This window comes from Antrostomus carolinensis, unplaced genomic scaffold (assembly GCF_000700745.2).
Source record: "Antrostomus carolinensis isolate BGI_N321 unplaced genomic scaffold, ASM70074v2 scaffold9557, whole genome shotgun sequence".
Taxonomy (NCBI): Eukaryota; Metazoa; Chordata; class Aves; order Caprimulgiformes; family Caprimulgidae; genus Antrostomus; species Antrostomus carolinensis.
In genome coordinates, this window is record NW_010326602.1 from 62,474 (window position 1) to 89,009 (window position 26,536).

At 40.5% G+C, this 26,536-nt stretch overlaps 1 protein-coding gene across 1 annotated transcript in view; it reads right to left on the reverse strand.

The window, feature by feature from the left end:
* Nucleotides 1-26,536, reverse strand: part of DAAM2 (dishevelled associated activator of morphogenesis 2) — a gene marked incomplete at its 5' end in the record, with an annotated part of 54,240 nt that overhangs the window by 15,213 nt on the left and 12,491 nt on the right. Inside the window, 8 exons of the mRNA XM_010171634.1 lie at nt 1,930-2,037; nt 3,825-3,993; nt 4,763-4,851; nt 5,569-5,675; nt 7,289-7,373; nt 16,104-16,210; nt 19,620-19,652; nt 22,457-22,564. Of these exons, the coding sequence (XP_010169936.1) occupies nt 1,930-2,037; nt 3,825-3,993; nt 4,763-4,851; nt 5,569-5,675; nt 7,289-7,373; nt 16,104-16,210; nt 19,620-19,652; nt 22,457-22,564 (806 nt within the window). The remainder of the gene's footprint in view (nt 1-1,929; nt 2,038-3,824; nt 3,994-4,762; nt 4,852-5,568; nt 5,676-7,288; nt 7,374-16,103; nt 16,211-19,619; nt 19,653-22,456; nt 22,565-26,536) is intronic.

A 26,536-nucleotide genomic window follows, 5' to 3' on the forward strand; every position in this document is an offset into this window, starting at 1 on the left:
ATTTTGTATAAGACCCTGCTCACCCATGGTCACACTGAAGATCAGGATTTTCTTGGAAAGACGGGGGGGTTGCCCTCAGAACATCTGCCCTGTGAGCTGAGCCTGACACTCCAGCCAGGACTGTGTGCCACATGGCCAGCTTGCAATGATCAGCTGACACACAAGCAAGGATTTCAGCTTTAGCACACACATTGCTGTGGTCTCAGGTTATCTCTACATATGATTCGTGAACCACTTCACTACTAAATCCCATTAGCAGTACATTTACATGTCAATTTTGTCTTCCTCACAGTCCAAACACTGTTTTTTCCATCTGTATTTCTACCATATGGTAGTCCTTGCAGGCTTACATTGTAACTGAGCATATAACCCTACTGTTAATGTTCATACATGCTTCCCTGGACACAAGTGTTGAACTGAAATTCTGCTTATCATATACAAACAAGAGGCTTTTTTCTAGTATTTGTATGAAAAAATTACTTTTCATTTCCAGGTAACTAGTTAGTAGCTATTTGTGAGTCAGCAGGCATCTCCTCCAAGTATTTGGTAAATAGTAGTTTACATCTCAAAAACACCACTGAAGCCTTTAAAAATGCCTTTAAGTGTGAACCTACATTTATTTTTCACTTGTCTTTCATTAGCTGGAGTAGTTCCCTGTGGTGGTTTCACTTGGCTATCAGCCAAACACAGCCACTCACTCATTCTCCCTTCCCCTCTGCCCAGGGAATAAGGGAGAGAATTGGAGGGGTAAGGATAAGGAGACTTGTAGGTTGAGATAAGAACAATTTAATAATTGAAATAAAATAAAACTTTAAATAATAATTATATTAAAATAATAATAAAATATTCAAATGAATGATACACAGTGCAATTGCTCACCACCTGCCCACCAAGCCCAGCTCGTTCTCGGATAAGGATCCTGGAGGAGTGACAATCCCGAAACCAAAACCACAATCCCAGAAAAGTCAAAGCCCGAGCAACAGCCAGAGAGAGACCCCCCCATAAGACAGAGATCCAGAGAGATAGAGACCCTCATTAAGATACTGAACATGACATTATATGATATGGAATATCTCATTAGCCTATCCAAATGCTTACTAATTTTAATATTACTTGCCTCCCTAGACCTTGTACCTGTGGACTAGCAAAACCAAAGTCCTTCAACTTCCAGCAACAATTAAAAACATTAGTATGTTATCAATGTTCTTCTCATACCAAATCCCATACTCAAACCAAAACACAGCGCTATTCTAGCTACTTAAAAAGAAACCTAGCTCTGTCCCAGCTAAAAACCAGGGCATACCCTATACAAAGAATTGTGGCTGGGCAAATAATATGCAAAGGTATTTTTGAGCAGTGCTTTTGAAATAAAAAAATGCTAGTATTTTGGGGAATAGCTTGTACATTCATTTTCCACAAACACCTCCAGGAATTAAAAAAAAAATAAAAAATTTAGATTTGTGCAGAAAGTATTATGCTTTCCACATTTCTGTGCAAGACTGATTTGTGCAAAAGTTTGAATGATCTTCCTGAAAAGTCCTTACTATAGCCTCTGTGCCTAATTGACTCTGCCTTAGAAACAAACCTTCAATTATCCAGAAAAAAATCACACGACTGAAATGAACAACAATAGAATACAGGGAGTGAATTACAAACAACAACCAGTCTAGTTACAATGTCTGATTCAGAAATAAAGTAGATATAGGCATATCTGAGTAAAGCTGACAATTTCGTTATCTACAAATATTTTTGGACCAAAATTCTCTGTGGATGTACATCTGAATAATATAAAGGATGTCATCAAAGGCATTTCAGCTGAAAGGTGGGCCATGAGTTTAGAAGATAGCAATAAAAAACATTATGATCATTAGGTTAACAGAAATCACTGGGAGCTCCAGCTCTGGGAATAAGCAATAGCACTGGACTTACTTGACTTTTGCTGCTTCTGGAAGATGCTGCAACTCAGATTGAATATCTAGGATATCTGGATAGTTCTTTTCAAAGATCATAATTAAGTAGTGCAACAGTGTAATGTTCCTGAAAAAAAAAAAGAAAAATAACAGAAGGGAGAAATGAGAAGGAATATGGTGGTGAGAAGGAAAAGGATGGTGGGAGTGTTGTGATAATTCAGTGAAAAATATTTGGGTAGAAAATGTTCTTGAATGAAAAAAATAAACAATATATCAGCAGTTAGCAGTTCTGTAATTGAAAGAAAAGTGTCACAGACTGAAATGAATTAGACCATTATGAACCATCCTTCCTAAAACCTCAAGCAATATATTGTGCCTTGATTTATTCTGGAAGCACCAGCATGCTTCCATCCTTCTGTGTAGAAGGTGTAACAGAAAAGAAAATTGCGTAACACAGTATACTATTTGTCCCCAGATACTTCAGAGAATAAAAAACTAATAGTACTAAAGTGACATTAATTCCTAAGGGAGAACTAATCTGTTCTCAGAGGCAATGTGGAAAAAAAAAAATCTAAGAGTTAACTAAGAAGAGGAAAAGGTTCTTGAAGATTGAAGAAGATGCAAGGGAAACTCTAGTAGTGAAACAGCTATACTTACGAGTAGTGGTCAGGCTCACTATTACAAAAGCAATGGCAGCTCAAGTAGGAGTGGATAGAAATGAGATGTATAAGAGATGCAGGAGAAGGTTTAAGAAAATTTTTAAATTAAACGATGAATTTTGCATCAGTTAATTTTGCATGTAGAGAGAACAGCCAGCCATAACAGCTACTTGAGGTGGGTGTTATGTGGTTAACTGACAGGCAAGACAGCAGATGGCCACTACTTCACACAGACTAGAGCCTGGGAGCTGGTGAGAGAACAAAATCTGCACAGGACATTTAATATATGGAAAATCAAGCCAAGCTACATTAAGGTAAAAAAAAATGTTCAACACTACCTACAAAATTGTTAGCCTTGGAATACGGAAAGGACCTCATGGTAGTCAAAACAGAACTCTGTTAGTTCAAACTCTATTAGGTATGGATGAATTTCCTATGGCTTCTTACTGCCATTATTTATTCTGTCACAGCCTGAAGTCATTTCACCACAACTGTGGTCTCAGCAGGTCCCACAAGTCAAGGAAGGTGCAAGTTAGTAAGAACCACTATAGGAGAGTTTCAAGGAAACCCTCAGCGCTGCTGGAGCCCAAAGTGTTATCCTCTCCCCAGTCACAGCTGGATTAATTTCCAGAACCAGTATGGGGATGTGGGGCAAAACATGGGGTAGCACTATGAAGACCTACAGCCCATGTCCATAAATAGTAAGCTTCACCTTCCCAAAACCAACTGTTCTCCTTAACTGCTGTCGATACAACCAGGCTCAGTCTCTGAGTTATGCCTTGTGGTTCCATTACTGGTGTAGGTAGAGAGCCAGTTTATCGCAGTTCTGCATCAGAAACATATGCCATGTTTCACAGGAGACATAAAATTGTGGTCAGAGTTTCTTGTGTTTTCTTTTTTGCAAAACCATGGCCATAAAACTTAGGTATAAAGGGCAAATTCCATAGAAATCCTCCTCCTCTCCAAACTCATTTCAGTCATTTGTGAAATACTACATTTTATCATCTTTGCACAGTGTTGCAGAAACACAATCCAACAACAGATGTGCATTATCCCAAAAAACAGCAGAATTTGAGTGCTCTGTTAATAGCTGGTCTTAACTGCTGCAGGATCTTTTAGAGTGAAAAGTACTAATTAAATGCCAAATAAGACAATATTTTAAATGGTTTAAAGAGCTAAGAACAAACAAAATCCACTTTCTTTACTATAATAAGAGATGCAGCAGCACAGTAACATTTACAGCCTTCTAGCCTACCTGTCTATGCTGGATTTGGTGTCTGCAATTTTGTTCAGGCTGGAGACTTTGAAGCCATATGCACTTCCCCTTTGGCCCTTGTTCATATAATTCCCAAAGGCCAGAACTACCTCCAGGAGTTGCCTCAAACGCTTGCTTCGGATGAGTTCTTTGGATGCCAGAAGGATGGCTTGAAAAGAGAAAAAGGTTGAACAAGTTATTTCACAGTGGCTGTTTTAAACATGCTTGTGCCCATAATTCAAAGTACCCTAAAATGCCCATCTGACTATCGCCCAGCAAATGCTGCAACACAGTCTCTGTGTATACCGTCCTTCCCACACCCGCATGCCCAGAACAGGACATCTGGAAGAAAGATGCACTATGTCTAGCCTGCAGGATGCTCCTCTGAACCCAGGAGCAAGGCTTCTCCTGGACCTCACGCTCTAAAAACACAGAACAGCGAGAATGGGGAGAAGGCTTGAGCTCATCTGAAAATGCAAAGCAGAATACACTCATCTTTCCTCTGTGATAACCTTGGAAATGGCACAGAAAGCACACACCCCTCCTTGTAAGTGACACATTCCCAGAATACCACCATCCTGAGGCACCTATTCTAACCACCCCATAGAGAGGGAAGGTGCAAGAACTTTGGGGTAAGAAGGGAGGGCTGACCTGCACAGAAAGGCCATGAAAGCTTTTGGCAGCTCAGCACAGCCTGGTAGCACACTGTCACATCTGTCGGGTCATATTTACAGTGTAACAATCATGACACTGATTTTATTAAGTCAAAGGATGTAAGAAGAGTGTCAAGACAGAATTGATTTCTTAGCACATGATATCCCTTGGAATCACTGGCTCTACAACCACAGCACAGATGTAACAGCACCTCCTTTGAAGACAAGCCTCTCTTGACCTTCCCTGCCCCTTTACCCAACTCTTGGCAAAAATTTTAACCATACCTTCCACTTTTGGCTTTGCTTCTGCCAACCTCTCTGGAAACTTCTTCTTAAAGAATAATGCCTGCAGCCGCTGCTGATAGTGGTCAATCCTGCATGAAGGGTAGAGGAAAGCCGACACTGAATTGGAACTGTTTTTTTGAAGCCCAGGGTCAGTACACTGCCTACATAACCTAATGGTTGGATACTGAGTCTCACCATGCCTGTGCATGGGATTATGGACATAGTTCAAACATCTCGCACGGTATAATTGACCTTGTTATGAAAATGAAGGACCTCAGGGCATGTTTTGATCACAACTGAAAAGGAGCAGGAAGAATTCCTATTACTCTCAAAATATGAGATTCATGGGAGATGCCAGCTGCATCTCAATTAACAGAACAAGATGTTAATCCTGATTAGGGGTGTAGCAAAATTGGGACAAGAAAGAAGGTCAGAGTATAATGACATGGGATGGCTGAATGGAAAAAGGGATCTATATGAAATCCTGACCCCTGGCTACACTACATCTGATAGTCAGATCTGAATACCTTTTTCTGTGAACCAGTTTAGGCAGAGGAGGCAGATTTCTGCTTGTCATCAGGGGACTGGTCCTTAAATGACAGCACAGAGAGTGCTTATTGTCAATAAAAAGTTTGTGTAATGAACGGAAACATTTGTAACATTTGTGGGCTTCTGGCAAATGCAGGGTATAGTGCTGGCCCACAATCTCTTGCACATTCCCCCTCAGTGCCAGATGATCCGTTTTCAATAACAATTACAGCTGCTTCCAAGAAGCCCTCAGTGCACTTTCCCATAATGTATCAGACCTGCTCATTTCAAAGAGGAAACGATCCGCCCGGGCCATGCGCTCAATTTCATGTTTATGCTCCTCCAACAGGTCAGTATCGCTCTTTTCAGGAACAAACTTCAGCAGCTAGAGTGGCAGACACAAATCAAACACTGAAATGAGAGATCCAGGGAAAAGGAGAGAGGGACAGAGAGGCACAAACAAACCCTGATGGAGAGAGAGGGACCTCATATTTCTGTGCTACCACAGGGAAGCATTACGTTGACTCACTGTAGCTTCAAAAAAGTGCAGCTGTGGCTACAAAACTGACCTTTTTTAAACCTTTGTTTGCTGCTCTGTCTTTATCAGTCACTGACCCCATTAGATTAATTTTTAATTCTATGGGGAATTTCCCAGCTCTAAATCCTAAAGGCCAAGCACTACTTCAACTTACCCAAGGGGAAGTACAGATAGAACCGTGATTCCCACAGCATTACTTGGACTTTAGATTGGTGCAAACAAGAGCAGGATGTGTCCACTCAGTGTGAAGTACCCGTCGTGCCTATCCTAGGCTGCAAACAAAGCCTCATCTATCTGTCTCTTGGGTCTGTCCTACTCTGCTGAAACAATAAACAATAACCAAGCAAATGGATATGTGTCTGACGCTGGCTGCTATTCATATGGTGACCTTAAAAGCTCATACTTTGACAGATTTTTGACATATCTGGTGGTAGTTGTGCTTGAGTATGGTTGTAAATATTACCATGCACACAGCCTCAGTGCACACCCACAAAAACTGCTCAGAAGGCATATCAAGCACTTTGCTTTTTACCACTTTTTAATATTTTATCCCACTCCCCAAAAATGCAATATTCAAAGATCAGAGCATCAGAAGCTTCCAGTGACTTCTAGAGAAGCTGTGAACATTCAGATAACATGTCAAGAAGGCTATAGATTTCCAAAATGGAATAGCTTTTTGTACATGACTAAATACTGTAGCTGCACACAAAGAAGGAATCACATTTGTCAGGCAGTTCAGAATTATAACACTTCGCACACTCCTAAGGAACTTTATCGTATGCATCTTTGGTCAAAGCACCAGCTTTTACCCTCTATAAATGGGGGAAATTATGCAATAGTGGACTAATTATTTATATCCCTCCTCCCTCCCCCAAGCTACACAGTGAACCAACTGCAGGGGACAGAAGTCTCTGACTTCCATTCTAAGCATTCTAGTTAGAATGTGAGATCCCTTGTAAGCCCAGCTATAACCATTGACCTACATGGCTTGTTTCATGGCATTTCCCCTCAACTAGGAAAAAAAAAAAAAAAAAGCTGCAGGTAGAGAAGGGACATTAAGAACAAAAAAAATAAGAAAAAAGATAAAAAGAAGAACAACAATAAAAATAATAAGCAGTATAAACAAAAGATGGGAAAAATAATGAGAAAGTCACAGGTGAGAAGAGAGGCCATGAAAAGAAACCTCATAACGACTGTAATCATGCATATTTTGCATCAAGACAGAAAACTGTTATGAAATCAACCTGATACAAATAAAGTTACACAAGGGAGGCATATTTGACAACATTGGGAAAAATACTTTTCTCATGCTCCCATATACAGCTGCACTGACATGATAGGGCCAAATTCAGATCTGCAGACATACCAGCAGAGCCAGTACATATATCCACTTACTTTAGGTGAAGAAAAGACAGTGAAGGACTTAAGAATAAGATATATCTGACTGTAATCTTTCTCACCTGCTCAAGCATGTCTTTTGCTAGGTCTTCTTGTTCATCCATCTTCAAGATTGCTTGTCTGATTTCTTCATTGGACAGCTTCAGCCTTTCAACAGTATCAACATTGTAACGTTAGTGCAAAGCTTAAGTGACTCTGACAATTCGGAAAGTAGAAAAGCTGCACTAAAAAGACACAAAAGATCCTTGGGAAGCTCCACCATGAAGCTGCTATGCTAGAGTATTCAGTAAGATGAACGAATCAGTTCCAAAGGCAGAGTTTCTAGATCATGTATTTTTATGCTCTTCAGCTTATCAAACACACATCAAAATTAGATGGTGATTAAGAACAAGCAGGTCCTTAAAAATCAAAAGAGCTTCCAACTTCCCCCATATCAGATACCTTCCTCATCACGTTCTTTTGCTATAGTATAACACCTCAAATCCATGTGACTTTTAAGTGACTGAGCCCATGTAACACCCCAGCTTGTGAATATTAAAGGCCCTCCCAGAGTAATAAGTAATGGGACTGACCTTTCCCTTACAGATATGAGAAAAGGGTTTCTTGTAAGAAGACTGGTTGTGCTAGGTAAATTCAATCTGTCAGCAGCCACAACTGAAGAAGGAATTGACAGCATCTACATATCCATGTTTCATATCCAATATGAAACAAGCTATGAAAATAAAAAGTTATTATCTGAGGTGTTAAAATTACACTCTCCTTCCCACCTACTCCTGTCCATCTGTGTGCAATGAGTAGGGGTCATGAGATACAACAACACAAACAATCAATAAAAAAAAAGTCTCAAGGTCTCCAATTGAAATCCAGGGAAGACCAGGAGGAGTCAAAATCTGTGATTATTGAGAGGTTGCTTGATAGATTACATGAAGTTAATTTGGTGGTTCTCAGTGCCGAGGTTAATGAACAAATACAAAAGTGACGAATTCTACCCCACCACCCCCAACCAATGACAGCCTCATCAGTCACTTCAGGAGAGTAGGGGAGGACCAAATGAACCATAAAGAAAAGGCTATCCACAAGAAAATCTCAGTTTTGGGACTGAAACAGGAAAGTGTGAAAAGAAATATTTGAGGAGTGAAGTCTGCAGTCTCCATGGATCTTGTACAATCAATATAATTAATTAACAGCAGAAAGAGAAAATGCAAATATAAATGAGAGAGAGGCTGATGTATGAGGCAGAATGTTTTTGTCTTCAGTGCTAAGAAATTCCATGTTGAAATTTCACATTGCTATTGCCATTTGGATAGAATCATACTTCTGGAACTAGGTAAAAGCAAAAGAAAGAGCTTTATTTTTACAGACAGGAAATATTACTAAATCTAAGAAACTTAAAACATTTTAATATTGTCCAATATAACCAACAGCTGGAAACTAAAATATGAATCAGCAGACATTCAAAAGCTTTTAAATATTACACTTCTGGACTAATTGCTTTCACCCTGCTCCTAGCTGGTCATCGTGTCTGCTTTTGACAAGGAGGGCAAACTGATACCAGCCAAGTAAGATAACGCTACTGAATTTCCAGAAAAGCTACATAATTGGGCCATGCTTGGATGACATAGAAGGATTAGAAGTTTTACAATGAAAAGGCTGGACACTTTTTACTTTAGGTCATCGGCTTGACTCAGGATCAAAACAACAAACCTCAGTACACGGGGTTCTGCATAAAGTTCTACGGTCTCAAATCAGAAAACTGAAGGGTTTATTTTGGCTTTAATAATCACGAATTGTGAAGTCCATGGTTGTGTGACCCTGAACTCATCAAACCCTGTGACCACATGAGGGCTGAGAAGCATATTGGTGAGCATAGGCCTGGCTCCTAGCAGACACACATGCACATGCCCAGACAGTTTGGTGCCTGCAGTTTTTGAAGTGCTACATTTTGTTGGTTATTTTTCCTTTAAAGAGCATCTTTACATTTTCCAGAATCTGGAGTCTGCAGATTAGCTGTGACTTGTGACACAGCCACACAGTCTGTCAGAAGGGATGCACAAGCCAACCCATGAATATTATGGTGGGGGGTTTTTTTGTTGCTACTTTCACTGAAGATAAAAAGAATGAGAGCAAGTTTCATGTTTTTCCCATGCAAATAACTCAGCAATTACCACAGTGACCACCCATTACACAGTGCAAGTCCTTCTGTGTGTGTTTGGGGATGCAGTAAACAGGACCAAATAGACAGGTTTGAGGTACGTCACCACAACAGAAGGTGTAGAGCATATTACTGCTGATCTTGCTGTTCTGTCCAGGAGCCCAAGGACTTCAGACTCCAAGCTCCTCTGTTTGTTGACATTCATCAGCAGTAAATACACTTGAAAACCTCTTCTGTTCAAAAATAATTGAAAGCCCCAAGGATAGACAGTTATACAAACACTTTGATTTCTTGGATGATTCTGTGCCCTGCCATCAGCAGCAAAATATCTGGCTTGAATGGTTTAGCCCACAGTAGAGAGAAGCAGAAAGTTTGCCAGCCTCCTGCTGAGAAGCAGTTTAATTTAGTCACTTACAGGCCTGTAACGGAGTCATGGCACCTGCAGGTGTGCATCCTAGATTATTACCAATCCAATCTCAAGTACAGAAGGATTTACAGCAAACCAATCTTACTGTTCCAAAGTGGGCTTGTTCCTCTTCTGGGGCAGGACCCATTTCAAGAGCTGTAAGCGTCAACAGCACAGAACAGGGATCTTCCCACTTAAAAACTGCCTAATGGGCCAAAATGTTGTTAATCAACTGATTCTTCTTGTATTTTCAAAACTCATGCCCAGCCATGCAGTAGATCTTAAAGATGGCCAGCAGTAATGTGAAACATATGTGCTGCTTTTAAACAGAAACAGGTGAACTGATTAAAGAGGAACCTAAAGCAGATGCGTAAAATCTTTTCATTTAGAACTGAATAGAAGCATCCCTCAGAGCCTAAAACTCATATGGGAGAGACAGCAAATTAAAGTGGAATTATGGGCCAAAAATTTACACTATAGAAATTACATTTCAATATCTATCCGAAAGTCTGCAATGACTTTCTTACAATCTTTGCAGATCCAGGCACTCTTCCTACAGCTGCTGGAGACAACTCAATTTGGAACAGCATATGATTCAAGCTGTATTCTCTCTGCCTTATGCTTCACCAAATCACGGATCCTGGCATCAGAACTCAGGAAGTAAATGTGACCAGAAGAAAACCCAGTGCCCTTTCCTCAGCTGCATCACATTCATTCACAGCACAGTTATTGACTGTTTTTGTTCAACAGCAGCCTGACGCTGGTCAGATGAGGAAGGAAAAGAATCTTTACTGAGAATACTCCTTCCTTCTTCCCGCACCCATACATCTGGTGGCAGCATATGAAAGTCCAACTGCTTGAGTCATCTTCAAGCAATGTTAAAGCTCAACAAGTACCAAATAACTTCTGATATGGTACTTAGCCTGCTTCCCTCTATCCCCTCCGGCTTCATAAATAATCTCTATTGACTCTGCAGAGTAATTCATCACTAATCTCCCCAGGACACCTCGTCTGATTTAACACCAGCTTCACTTGCAGACATCAAGTGGTTTATTGTTTCGTCCTCTCAGAGAAAGCTGGCAGCCTGACTCTGAACATGCCTGGGAGACATGTTGCAGTTTTACATCAACTTCCCTTGCAGACATCCAGTGCTCGCTCATTTTTCCTCCTTAAATATACCCATTCATCCCTGCTTCATTCCTCTCTCCCATGGATGGAAGTAGAATACTTGTCACTCATTAACCATCTCCCCCTCAGAGGAAAAAGTGAGTTACTTCTTGAGCTTGTTCCTTGGATCTTGCTTAGCTTTTGAGAAACAAGCATGCTTGCCTACTACCAGAGAACCTGGAGTTTTGTTGCAGCTACATTAAGCTCCTGTACCACAGGGATCACATTCCTGCTCGTCCTTTTACCTTGGAGAAGGGGACTGATTATCATGTATCAAGGCCATTTCCTACTTAAAACTGAACTGAACCACAGCACTGCCAAAAGTTGCTAGCAATAGCAGCTGTCACAGTGAGAGGCATTGACTGATACTTAGCTGCATCCTAAGGCCAGTTTCTATAGCTCACCCAAATCTTAGCTTTTACTGACTGCAGACACCATCGCCACAACTTATTTCACACATCAATTCACTCTCTAGCTTTGTGACTGGGACATAAGCCTTCTCTAACTCTCCTGAGCTCTCCTAAGGCTCTGTACAACTGACAAGCTGCAGGCTCTTAAATAGCTAGGTTTTGGGAATACTCATTGTCACTACCCCATAAAGGCAGGAAAAGGAGATGTCTCCCTGCTCTCAGAAGCAGCATTCAAGAGTCAGGCTGGTCTAACTGCACGCTCCTCCAGAAGACAGAAAGACTCAGCCACTCTTTTCACATCCTCATATCTCAGCTGCCAACTCGTCAGTGAAGAAGACAGTGCCTTAACCTTTTGGGGACCACAGTTTGGGACATTTTATCAGGTGCATCTTACACCATTATATCAACATGTTGGGAAAAAATTCCACCAGTGCCTTTTCAGCACTTTACTGTGAAAGTATTCAGCCAAGTGCACCAAGAAACAGCTTTTCCTTTCCCTTCCCCTTCTCCTTCCTCTTCCCCTTTTCTTCCTTCAACAAAAGCTCATGAGTGACCAAGCTACTTTGCATCCAAATACTCTAAACTTCCTACCAACAAGGATCTGGCGACTGCCATCTTTCTGAGTGAAGCAGAGTGAAGCAGGGTCAAACTTGTGAATCCCCAAATTACAGTGACATATGGATGAGGCAGGAGTTCCTCTTTTATCACAACCCTACGTACCAGTTCCTCATTGTGATCTAAGACAGGACAGCACTGAATGAAGTGTTCAGTTTAACCTTGGAGTTTATCATACATGGAATAGCAGGTAAGGCCATTTATTAGGGACCTTAACTTAAAACCAGAAAATCTCTCATGGAACCCAGGAGGCACTGTTTATTGCCTAGTGTTTTTCAAGACAGTGCACTGAGGAACTGAACTGCTGAGTCCAATGAACTGATATAACAAGGTATGATCTGTACCCCAAAGTATCATACTGCTTGGAATCTACCTTCAAATAAGGTGGACACTGTATTGTCCTATGGCAGAAGGGCAAATAGGGACTGGGGGCACAATACATGGAGACTGATATTGGCTGAATAGCTTGTCCTCTTAATGTCTGATCTGAAAGGGTTTAGCAGCACTGAGGTGGCACAGCTATGTGAGAGAAATATTTGTTCTCTTTAGTATTCTGGTTGGAAATCCTGCACAAGTCCCTTTTCTTCTTTACTGATAGATGTTTGAATCGACAATCATGAAAACCACAAACATTTGTTAAAGCTGCCTGCTAGTATCTATATACTATCATATTCACATTTAAAGATATTTTTTGTGTAGCCAGATTCTGCCTTCTGCTACTACTGGTTTTATGACATTTTTTCTAGCACTCCTACTGTTTCCAGCCTCTTGAGAGGTTTACTGCTGACTAGCTGGGCCACAGGAATAACAAACACATCTCAGCAGAACACTGACATAATGATTTTGCTGGAATTCATGCAAAATAACTTGCACAAAGTCCCATAAGTATACATTCAACTTTCTGAGCAACATGTCTCATAGAACTGGACCTTTTCAGAGCATTTCACAAGCAAGATAGTAAGAGAGACATGTCTTAAGCATGTTCTGCAAGGACCATTTAATGTTCTGCAAGAACATTTAAAGATATGATACAACAAAAACACTAGAGCAGTGAAAATACTACCCATTACTTAAGCAATGGAGGCAGGGAGAAGCCATACTGGTGAGAGAGGTCAGAGAAATTTCCAGCTGCTAGGTGAAAGCAGGGAAGCAGAGAGATCTGGGATGACTCTCCAAAACCACACAAGTCTGACAGTAAATCTCCAGCCTGGTGGAAACTAAAGACATCAGGAAATTCATGAGGGATAGCAGATTTCCAGTGTGACAGAAATAACTATATGTTGGAAACACCATTAAGAAAGCCGGATTTGAAGCTGGTTAGTGCCACAGACACAGACGAATGATTCCATGTCCTGCTTGAATTATTGCCTACTAGAAATATTGTGAGATAAACTGATCTTGTGCCTATTCAAACCTTTACAGTTGGCCTATGGGACACAGCTTCATTCTGCATCCACCAGACTCCATCAAAAAAGGACAATTACACCCTTATACTGCTGGAAAACTAAAAGATGCTGCTATCAAGTATCTCAAGTAAAGCTTTTTTAATGAAAATTTAAAAAAAAATTCTATTAACTGTCAGCAACAATCAGCCAGCAATTCACTTTTCATCTCTTTTCAGTCTACCATGCTCCAATCTCTGTGCTAAAGAAAGCAAGAGACATCTATTTCTCACTCTAGATACATTTTGGCTTGTTGGACCATATGAAATATGAGCTCTGCCTGACCCCTTCTCACACAGTGTTAGTAAAACAAAAACATTTGAGTAGTGGAGGGAAAGAAAACCCAACCCATGCAGCTATTTAACTTTAAGGGACACAAAAGTTTAGTGTAAACAAAGGGGGAATAAACTACAGGGATATATGCACAGTAAGAGTCAATTAGAAACATCTGTTGGCAGATACTGTGGCAACCTGAAAGCTGGGGCTGCAGCTCAGTTTTGCACAAACTCTCTTTGTTTGTCACCAATTTTAAATCCCCTCTCATTGCACGTGTGTGCACACCCACATGCACACATGTGTAAGGTGTGCTGCAGGAGCAGCAAGGGCATGGCAGCAGCCAGGGGTGATTTGGCTGGGAGTGTCTCTCCTACAGGGTTTAACCTAAAGAAGGAAGTGGGGTAATGAAAAAAAACTGCAAAGGGGTCATAAAACCCTTTCAATTATTGTCTGCAGCAAACCCTTCCAATTGCTGTCTTTAATAACAGAACCATATCAGTACAAAGAGCAGAAAAAGACATGAATATAGAGGTGCCATTTTAGTTCCTAAAGATTTTTGTTTTTCTAGTTGCACTTAAAAGGGAAGTTTGGGGAGCAATAGCAAACCTGGTCCAAGCTGTAAGATATTTCTGATATCCTGGGTGTAACTCTATCTGTTACAAACATTAAATGATCTAAGCCAGTGATAGTTCTGGTGACTAGTGTTTCCCAAAGCACAGCACAGCAAATTTAACAGGGCACAACGCAAACTGGCAGACTCCTTAAGGACAGTGAGCTCAGTCTCCAAATCTCTATCATCCATGTTAGGCCTGCTAACAAAGATCAGGATATTTCCTAGCAGAGAAGTTGGCAGTCACAAAACACAGCTTTTCACTTCTGGTTTGAGTCTACACTAGCAACTTGAGGTGGACTGGCTTCATGGCATAACTGGAGTGAACACACGCTGTGTAAGCTGAAGTGCAAGGTTTGTGCTTCAGTGCCACTTTGCTGGAGGCATCAGAAGGGAAGACAAACCATAGAGACTGTCCTTTCTCTCTCTCACCATTTAGAGAGGATTCCTCTTAGGTAACAATGGGCCAGACTTGCACGGCAGAGGACATGAATAGTGAAAAACATGTACTGCTGTCATCCAAACTGCTTTTGGTTTGGGGATAGGACCACCTTCCTGGAACCTCCTCAGCCCAGCCACCTGCACACATTGTGTCACCACTTCTAGGAAACATTCCATATGCTTACATAAGTTATTCTGAACCCCTGACACACTTCAACAGCTCTGTCAAACAGCATGAAAATCTTGTTGCTCCTATACCTCCCCATCACTCTGCCACAGCCTGCAGTCAGCTGCCAACATCAAGCAAAGACATGCATTGGCAACTGCTACAAAGAGAGAAATGTTAAGTCTTCCCTCACTGTTGGTTTGGATGGGGGGGTCCTGCTGACATGCAGGCTAATGCCACATAAGTAGCATAATGAGAGCCTCCATGGGTTTCACTAAGCAATGGAAAGAACTCACTCCAGTCCTGGTGGTCTGGCTGCAACTTTGATTTTAACTGTTAGCTTGCTAGAGCAGACAAGCAATTGCATCCATAAGAACCCACATTTTCTACTGATCAGTGAAACAGTTTTATTGCTCAGTACTGTCACTGCTTTCCCAGGATCTGTCTCCAGCCCTGCTGTCTCTCCTCTAGCAAGAAAGGCAACTTTCTCAAGTGGATCAGCGTCTGCACAAATTTGATGTTTAGTGAGAGACATTCAACCCAGTACTCATGTTGGTAGAAAGGCATAAAAAGCATATAGAGGGACCTGATGTCACAGCATTTGAAGGCATTTGAGTTGCCATTGCAGGAGCATGCAAAGGCAACTCCTGGCTTCCAAAACCTAATTTACAAATACAAGACATAATTCTTTAATATCTCTTTTTCATTTAGCACTCTTCTCACTAAGAGTCAAAAATGAAAAAAGATGAACACCACTCTCAGCTCTGCTGTATTCCAGGGAGATGCTCAAAGCAACATTTAGGAAAAAACATACAGAACAGAGACAAATGACATACACAGAAGATGGGGGACACATCACTTACAGTGAAGTGCAAGCACTACCAATGAGCTGCTTTAATCTACCTATGAGTACTGATAGTTTTCTGGTGATGAGTGTTTAGATACATCTTGGTGTCTGTGTCAATCTGTTTAATGCATAAAATGTGCGTATGTGCCCACATTTGTTAAGTGAGCTAACACTTCCAAAAGACGTGCTTTTATGATGCTGCAAGGTAAGTTTCTCTGAAGCTCTGCAGGTATTAGACAGCAGGTCTAGATGAGAGAAGAAACATGCCCGTTTGTTTAATTCCATCCCCTCTTGCCTTTACATTGACCGCAGGATACCCTGTGAGCTAAGGCTTTGCACACTTACTTGGAAAGGAGAATGACACAATTCTGGGCCCTCCGGCCGTCAATCACAGAGAGCTCTTTCACCTTTCGTGTGGAGAGGTAAAGGTCTTCTGTTGAACCCATCTCTTTCTGCATGTAATTCAAAAGGCGGGGAAACAATCAGTATCATGTTTCTCACCCAAGACTAATAGACTTAGCTGAGTATCATGAACAAAACCCATCCCAACCTGGGAAAATCCACCCAGATGGTGAGAAAAGGAGACAGGAAGGGCATAGAACATGTAGGTAGATCCTGTATTAGTAGACAAACAGAAGTAATTCATTACCACCTATAAGATCATTTTTGATTCCAAATACTGGACCTGATTATGACCTACTGGACTGAATCACTCTGCCAACAGTTATTATTATTATTATTACATTATTGTGCAAAACTGGCGTGACAGGAAAATATGGTACATTATTGTATCACCCACTGGTATCACAGCACGTCCTTCAGCAGATGCCTCCTGCAGGGGTAAAACAGCATTCTTGAAAGGCTGTGGTCCAATCCAGGAAAATCATCTCTGAAGGCTGCCACTGGACCAGTCCAATCCATATTACATGAGAGATGCAAACAGTAGGGCAAGATGGCATTTTAAATGTATCTTGCTAAATGATCAACATTTACGTCTGAACTAGCCTCTCTTTTTAAAATTAATTAATACCTTTAATTGCACAGAAACCACCCTTTTTCAATGTTCTCTGTATATCCCTATTGCCAAACTCATCACCTGAAAAAAATCCTGGAAAATCCTCGTCCAAAATGTTTGTCACAGCACACAGAGAGAAATTATTTGCAAACCCAGTCTGACCATGCAGGAGTCTCTCTCCCTCATCCTATCTACACACCAGAGCCATGGGATTTGTTTCACTTCCAGAGACTGGCTTTCTGTAGTTATTTTGAGTATCTTTTAACACCATTCCTTAAAGGGAAGTAGAAGTAATGATAAAAGGTGTTAATCCTGGATAATAGCTCTCTAGTCACCAACAGAGAAGAGGGAATCTGAAACAGGACAGTTTTTATTTTCCCAGCTAACTGCTGCTGGAACCTCTTCAAAAGTGCCCTTCTATGAATGCCATATTGTTATGTCTTGAGATTTGGAGACTTATCAGTATAATCTAGCTTTGAATGGTCCCATCAAATTAGCAATGTGACTTCTTTCTTATGATATATAAGCAAGCATGCTGAGTCAGACCAAATAGTCCATCTACCCCTGTATCTTGTCCCTGAGAGTGGTCAACAGCAGATACCCAGGGAAAGGTGTAAGATCATGGCAAAACAAACTGGACCTGATTCTGACCTACTGGACTGAATCACTCTGCCAACAGTTGTTATTATTACATTATTGTGCAAAACTGGCATGACAGGAAAATTTGGCACATTATGGTATCACCCACTGGTATCACAGCACGTCCTTCAGCAGATGCCTCCCACAGTGGTGTTTTGCCATGATCTTACACCTAGTGCCAGCATCTAGCTTGGCAGAAAAAAAAATTGCAATGTTACTTGATATATCAAATAATGTTTCCAAGAAAAGGAAAAATTAGGCATTGGGCAAGTTTATTATTTCTCAGAGAATAACTAACAATACCAAAAAGCAGGGCTCCCCCGGTATAGTCTGGTATGTAGAGATGTCGAGATTTTATTGAGTTTCTTCAGTTTGCGGGGAGGAAGACAGGGGAATGGGGAGATAGGCAGCTGTTGAAGGTAAGAAAGGTACTTGGTCTGTGTTCTTGGTTTAAAAGCTTCACTGTCCCTCACTAGCTAATGTTTGCAGACAAACACACCTGGTTAGTGTTAACCAGCACCCATCTCAAGGAAAAAAAAAACAAATTGTTTCAGGGTTTGGCTGTGTGTGTGGAGTAGGGGTTTAGATGGCTTCCCCTAAAGCCATGCAGCAGGGATTGGTATAATTGTCTCCATCCCATTTCCAATTCCACCATTTCCAATTCCCCTACCCACAAGGTTGAATGCAGACAAATAACTTGAACTATTCAGACATGGCACACTCCTTGGTCATAAGGAATGGGCTAGTCTCATTTAAAAATATATTCTTTTCAACTCATATTGAGGAGAGAGAGATTTATAGATACTTGGAGTTGTGTGTAAGCAAAAGCAGATGAAGCCTCAGGTTTTACCAAAGCCAGACTGCAAGCTTAGCTGAAGGAAAACAGATTGCATATGGACTATCTGCATTTTCTTAGACACAGAAAAAGAGGAGCAAGGGGGCAGTAGTGACCAGCTTTTGTGAGAGGCCAAACACACAAAGCAAGAATAGTTGGAGCTGCTGTCAACATGACAGATGATATCCCAAAGTTTTATTCCATCATTCTTCACCAAATTTCCATCTGGAATAGCATTATGTTATGTGCTTCAGAGAGTACTTCAGATTTGAGATTTTAATTGCAAATTCAAAAATAAACTAAAATTTCAGTGCTGGAATGATTAGACATGTGGAAGGTGTTCATCATATTGCTGTCCTGTTTCAAATACAGTTTGATTTTGGTTAGCTGCAGAACTCGTTGTCTGGTACCATGGCAGCACCCTAGGTTCCAGTAATGATCAATACTTTAGTGAACTATTTCTACTGTATTGATTTGTTTTATGGTACATGCTGCCATGATGAAAGCCAGTAAATGACCCAGGGCCATATATTAGCCTCATCCGTTGGTAGAGGTCCTGACCAGACTTTCCAAATACAATTCCCTGAGCACTCATGGTGAGGACTATTTTCTTCTGAAGCCACCAGAGACACTTGTGATTATATGTGAACAACCCTATTCTGAGAGCATTGCTCTTCCCAGAATTGTTGCCAAGAATTTTATGTAAGATGATAAATAAATTGAAAGGTAGACAGTTTGAAGACATGTGGGCACTCTGATCTCTCTACTTTATCTAAATACCATTTCAGTCTTTTGCTGAACTTTCTGAGGGTTTCAGCAGTCTGAAATGAAGTAGGCTTTCCTCCAGTCTAACCCTTCTGCTCCTCAGCTGGCACAAATCCTTCTGCCCAACCAACATGCCTTCCAGTTCTACAGAAAGAAAGACTTTCTTTATCAGAAAATCTGTGACTAGGGAATACATCTGGAGACTTCAGTACTGTCCAAAGCAGATGGGAACAGTGGGAGTGAAGGCTCCCTTAGAGACCCTTTTGTTCTGCACTAGAGAGACTATTACTTTGGTTAAGGAAGAGTTCATGTTCACATTCCACTTTGTCCCTGGTCTTTTTCCTCAGGATCGTCAGAAAGGGGACTACACACACCAGCAGAAACCACAGTGAGGCTGTAGCTAAGTAAAAGAACAGGAACTACTACTACTACAAGAGCTAATACAATTAAAGGAATTTTTTGTACCACCTACCCCACCCAGAAAGCAGACGTGCAAGGGCATATGAAAGAGTAGCATAAGATGAGTCATAACCCCATAATGGCATGGTGCAGGACTTCATCTTCCCACACACTGCAAGAGGATCAGGAAGCAGACAATGATACTCACCTGCTTACAGGAGGAGGGGTTAGTTAGCAGGTCCTATGCAGGCAGCAGCCGCAAATAATAAAGAAGGAAACATGCCAAAAATTAGTCATAGAGAAAGATATCAAGTTTAACAAGGCAGCTGAATTTAGACACACACTGTTTCCTAAGAGAATAAAATGCTTAGCAAGTAATACTGGCCCAGATGGTTCAAAGGTATTTCAGCATTTCTTTGCATATTTTAAATCAGCAGATGTTGGGAAACTAAGAGTTCTAGGTCTTTTCTGAAAAGAATAAACTCAATGTCCAAAGCATAAATCTCTTAGGTCTCGAAACATTAACTAGGATAATGCTTAAATACCTTTACAAATCTAGTCTGGAGCCTTACTGAAAGAACTGCTGAGGTTAAAACTTCAGGGTCAGTTCTCCTCTCCTGATACACAGGCACAGTTTGCCATTATTAGTAACAACTTGTTTCAATGGTACATTATACCCTTTAACAACTTATAGCCAAGTATTTTGAAAGCACTCTGTAACCACCAAAGAAGCTTTACAGCACTACTGGCTAACAGACACAACTATTTCACAACATATTCCATACTACAGGAAAATACTAGATATACTGAATCAAAAGGTCAATATTACACAGTAAGATTGAAGCAAGGTCAAAAGACAAGTGCAAGAATTCTCAGTCCAGCATTCTGGACACTGGACAATTCTGCTTTCCCTCATAGTGATCAAAAATGATACACTGGACTTGAGAGAGGAGAAGAGACCCTTTGTCATTAAAAAAAATGAAGAAGAAAATGAAAGTGGAAAAAAATATGAAGATCATGTTAATAACAGCAAAGAAATAAATGTCTTTATCTGTACTCATTCAACATTTCAGATGCACAAGAGCAGGGCTTTGCATTGACATTTTTCTTTACAGACATTTGGATAAAGTTTAAAAGTCACAAACCCAGGGTAAACACATACTTGGCCGGAGTAGAGTATTTCAAAAAATAAAAGAGGAGAAAAGACTAAGTGTGAATCAACTGGAAAAGGTCTCGTAAGATTTTGATTCAAAAGCAAATTTGGTTGCCCTGTGTTTAAAAGGAAAAAAACAAAACAAAAAAACAAAGAAAATTGATGAGGACTTGTTGATTGGAATCCAGTTGACACTAGAGTGAGTATAGATGAAAAAGAAAGTATCATATAAAGTAATATCAATGGAATATTTAAGGAAAAAAAACCCCAATAAAACCCTGAATAAAAGCTGGAAGGGCAGTAATGCACCCAACTACACAAAAACATGAGTAGTTTACATAAGTGATACTCTAGTGTCAGGAGCCACTGTCATAAAGTGTGTTTCATGAGGATGGAAGAGAACTGTTCTGAGACCCATGGAGATCACTCTGAGATGATGGCTCCATTCCAGTGGGCAGGGGTAAGGGTCAGTTAGTTTACAGTTGAACAGGCCAGGCTGCTTTTCAGTTGTTGGTAACACAGTCATAAATATTATGATTCTGAGAGTCATCAGAGAAGGACAACTTTGGCTTTGGATTTTGGAGCTCAAAGGAAGCAAGGTCATTTCTAGTGAGGAAGCTGCAATGTTTGCACCCAAAACATTGGAATAGCACCTTGATGTTGCAATGACTACTCATCTGTACAGATGACAGTCTGCCTACTTTCAAGACAAGTGGGGGCTCACCACCATAGCTAAGCTGTTGGCACTGGGTCTAAATCCAATCTTGTAACAGCACTGAAGTTCCATGTGCCTGCCTTCCCCTCTATGAATTAAGTTCTTGTTTCAGGGAATGGGATTCACAGAAAGAGAGAATGATCTGCTGAAATAGCAACAGCTATTTGCAGGAGCAGAATGAGAAATGAAATCTCATCATGCAATGGGTAACATGCATTCTTCACAGTTCAAGTTGGGATGCTTATCTAGGTGGCTGTAAGCTAGTAAATCAGAAGAGTTATTCATTATGTTTATTGGATTAGGTAGAAAAATGAGAGACAGAAGGGTACAGATGGAAAAGTCCAAAGACAAGAGGTTTTTTTGTTAATTTTAAGGTACTGAGTAAGTTAAATCATAATGACAATGAAATAATCATTGTCACTGTAAGGCTTAATAGTAAAGGCTGCTTATAACAATCTGTGTCTTTCATCCCTAAAACTCCAGAGCAATGATCCAATTCTGCATACTACAGAAGACTGAATTTCTCCAAATATATTCCAAAAGCAAAAGAAAGCTGGGGGAGTTCAGGGAATACAAGTACAATCTCTCTCTTGCTAAATCTCATTCAGCGGAGATAGACAGATTAAAGGCAACTTGCTTTCCAAGAAAAAGAGGAGGGGAAAAAAAACACATTCTAATAAATGGCTGCTTTTAAAGTATGCTGTTTGTATTATAATCTGTAATTCAGGCAGTTTCTGTCACCTAGCCAGTTGGGTCAGTTGGCTGTTTAAGAAAAAACAGAGAAAGCAAAAGATAGCTAATTCAGTCACCTTGCTTTGTATTCAGGCAACTACAGACATTTTCTCTGGATGAATGGGAGAAATAGAAGATGAATATCAAGCACGAACGTAAAGCTCAGGAGCTTTTGGAAGCCAATGGCTGCTGAGATCAAACAGAGCATTACCTGTTGTGAGCTGTTGTCTCTGAGAGCTGCTCATTTGTATGAAGTATGTTGATAATAGGACTCTGCCCTATATGTCCTCCCCGCTTATTTTGGTCTTGTGATTTTTTTGAATAGTGGTAGAGCTGCATATGATGCAGCCTCACTGCAGGTGGACCAGGGCCCAAACCACTGTCATGTGTTCTTTCCTCTTCCAGAAATTCAAGGAAGACAAAACGTGGAAGAATTCACCCCTACCTGGTGTCGCTGATACGCGGAAAACATCTTTTCAAAATCTTCTAGATCCAGCACCTTGAACGCCTTTAAATCATCAATCTCATTCCAGATTGTGCCATGGATCCTCTCCTGAAAGATAAGGTCATATTTTAATGAGACAGCAAATGCTTTTAGCTAAGCACATCCAGTGCCATTTGCACAGATCGTTCTCTTCTGCTCACTGGGCATATTCCTGTGTACCACTGCTGTCATTTTAGAGGGCATATTTTGTTTTAAGAGTCAAAGGAGAAAAAAATAGTGGTGTGTTTTTGGGGTTCTTTTGGGGTTTTTCAAACAAACTGAATATTTTGTATTTTTCATCACAGCAAGTCTCTGATGAAAGGACACATTCCAAGACTAGCAGACCACATCTCAAGCAATATCCATGATCCCACAGTACATTTCCTTTCAAGATTGGCCATCTGTAACACAACGATTGTGGTCATGCTGAAAGAAGTGTTACCATCATGAGGAAAAAGCTTAGAGAGGGCACTGATGCATGACAAACCCCAGACACATCTTCCCTTCTGCACATTTTGCCAGGTTCTGTTTTAAACCCCAAAGGGTGTGTGGTTTTCATTCTCCCTGCCTGTGAAAGTAGTTTAAGATTTTATTTTATTTTACTTTTAAGGCCCTGAGTCTTTGAAGTCTAATTGTTTCCTACTACATGATCTCCCTACTACATACTCTCTACACGAGTTCTTTGTTGACTCAGATAAGACACAAACTATACACAGGTCTCTGAAAGAGCATCATCCACTCTAACTGGAAGTGTTCACAACCCATGTGATACATTATCCTGAATGCCAGTGAATCTTAGCTGTCTGGCAGATGATTAGCATGGAGGGAGACAGGCACAGACTCCTCCTCCAACTTTGCTGCTCACCAGCCCTGGACCAAGTAAGCTCTTGTAGTATATGCATTAGCTAATCAGCAGTCATCCTAAACTAGGAGAAGATCTTGAGGTCTCCTGTGGACTTTCTCAGGACAGATGTCCTTGCTGGTAAAAAGGACACAAAGATTGCACTACATTCTCCTTCCTACTGACTGTTAGGGTGCATGTTGTGTGGGACAAACTTTGGGCAATTACCTGTTTACAGAAGGAAAACCTGCTCTTCACACCTGACAACACTGTCTTTCACTTAATTTAGTAAATGAAGTGCACATTTATTGTACTTTATTAACTGGAAAAATAAGGAAGGTGTTGATTAAAAGAAAAAGGAAATTAACAGAAGGGATTGTAAAGAGACCTAAGCAAACCCCAGGAGACAAAGAGCCAGCAGAACACTGATGCAGAGAAAGCCAGGAACAGCAAGCAATAGCAATGAAACCCTCACACAGGCTCCAGCTCTGAAGTACCTGACTTGTACCTACACAGCAAAGTGTGTTAACACTTAATTATCAGAACTAATTAGGAACAGGCTCTACTTCCCATTCACAGTCATCAAAGGAATGAGGGAAATGTGCTAAGCCACAAAGCTCAAGGAGCAAGGAAAAACACCTGATGGGAGGACGAAATGAGGGGGAAATAAAAGTGTGAAGTGTTCTGGAGGAAATTTCTGGCAGGGTAGACACTGTGGAGGAAAACCAACACTCTCCCTCCACAGGCAGCCTGAGAATGCCTGAGGGCAAGGAGGGGTGTCTGCAGTGCTGCAGTGCTATTTACAGTGAAAGTATATACTAGATGAGCAGCACTCATCCCTGAACAGGCTCACCGATATCATTTTATCATTCCATGCAATCAGTGTAGCTCTTCTTTCCATAGTCAGAAAAACATTGTGACTCTGTGACTGTAACATGACAAATGAGTTTGGGAGGCTCATCTCAGCCAAAGAAATAGGAGACAAAGTTAACATTCATTTTATCCTAACCCTGGACTCTACTGCCAATGTTAGCCAGGAGCATCCAGGCAGAGTGTTCGTTCTCATTCATTTTCCAGGCTGGCTTTATAAACCTTGAATTATAAATCCGGAGGGATGTACTTGCATATCAGAGCAGTTCTCAGAGTTCCTCACTGTTTCAGATTGCCCCATCAAACACCAAAATGGAAGAATATTCCTTGACAGGAGCCAGTGGGCATGAATTCAGGAGCGGTCCTCAGAGTCATCATTGGGATAGAGCCCTGAGGATGCCAAAAAGCTATACACTGTGTTTGGCAGAAGGCTGGATGTGACTGAAGAGACAACTGCTCATTAAAGTCTTGCCCACCTACCTGTCCAGCTGCAAAACTCTCACGGGAGCGAAGTTTCCCCACAAATGGCAAGAACAGTGGAAAGGTGCTACAGAATGGGCTAGTCCAAATTAATTGCAGAGGTGCCAGAACAGGCAGTTCTGAGACTCACAAAGGAATTGCAGAGAGTAGTTCTCATCCATACTTTCCCAGAAAAACAACCCGAGGAAGTGAAAATTATTCTCATTTCAATTCAGATTCATTTTAAGACCCAGGTTGAATCTGGTCCTGTCCAGGATGTTTGTATTCTACTTGGAGCATACAATTCCAAAGCAGCACCAATTGCAATTGTGTGCACAGATAGAACTTCGACCCAAGCAACCCAATTTTAGTGTTTAAAAACCAAATAGGCTAATCCAGTCAAATAAAAACCAAAGCAGGCGAGGTATAAACAACCTTTGTTACACTAAACACTTGCAATAGGACGTCCCTTCTATTTCTGCCCTAAGCTCTGCCCTTGAAAAATTTCATGTTGCTGCCAGATAATTTCCTACACTGAGCTCTTGCTACTCAGTTATGGATTAACTGGCTGATAGTTCCCTGTCATCAGCCAGAGGGACTGAGTGTTTTAAGAGAAACAGACTTGCATAATATGGTTGCTATGATAAATGGTTCCCTCAGCACCATAAAAAATATTTATGGTCCCTAAATAACAATTTTAAAATAAAGTAAATTCTTTATTTCTTCTTTACTTTTTTGTCTCTTAAAAAAAAAGAAAAGAAAAAAAGAAAAGAGAGGGAGAGGTTATTTCACCTGTAACATGCTTTTCTCCCCATATTAATTTATGTACTTATTAATTTATTCATTCTACAAGTCTTCCAAGATCTGTTGTTCCTCTGCTTTGCAAAGTCTTGGCCCCCTTCAAGAAGAAAATCCTATGAACTACATTTCCCAGCATCATCTAGCAAAATGCTAGTACATATTAGGTAAGGAAACATCTTATTATCAGAAGAAATATTGATGAGGCATTGGCTTCAAGAAGCTGAGTTTTTGGTATGTTGCATTTAACAATTTGCTTGCTGTAGCTGCTGCAGTTGTCATTACACCTTTGCGATGAAGCCAAATTCGCTGAGATACCTACCAAAAGTGTTTATGGAGCTACAAATCATATCAAGCTGTCCTCTGCTACATCTAACAGATGATTTTATTTACCCTGAAAGATAAATAGTGATACTACACAAGCCAGCAAAGTCCACTATGCCTCAATAACCTCACAGCATGAGGGAAAACTTACAGTATTTTGGGAAAGCCTTTCATTTGTCCTGCAGGTCCAGAGAAATCATAGAAACTAAGAGTGTCCTGTGAATACTGGAGCAGGCAATACTGCTTACTAGTAGGTTAATATTTGTAAAATATTAACCATCAATAAGTGAAGCAACTTAAAATTTTAATTCATCATTCCATTATCAATCTGAAAAAGGGATATGAACAGAGTGCATTTCTCAAATTTCTCTCTTGATATCGGATCCTTTCCTCATTTTAAGAAAAATCCCCTTTGAGTAAAAATTGTATTTCTGGCATGTTTGTTAATTGAGACAGATGTTTTATCTCACTGTAGGACTTAGGCACCACCAAGGCTATTATGAGTAGCTTCACACTGAGATTTTGTAGAGATCTTTCCATTAATTTTGAATCTCTGGCAGCAGTCCTGAATTACTGTTTGCCATGATCCTCAGCCTGTTTTTAGGAAGAAAGTTCCAGAAATCAAAATCATCAATAACATTACAGAAATTTTTTTTTTTTTTTTAATAATGTCAAAATAAACGTGTTCTGTTTATGTGGGGTTTTTTGTTTGTTTGTTTGTTTTGGTGGTGGGTTTTGGTTTTTTTTAA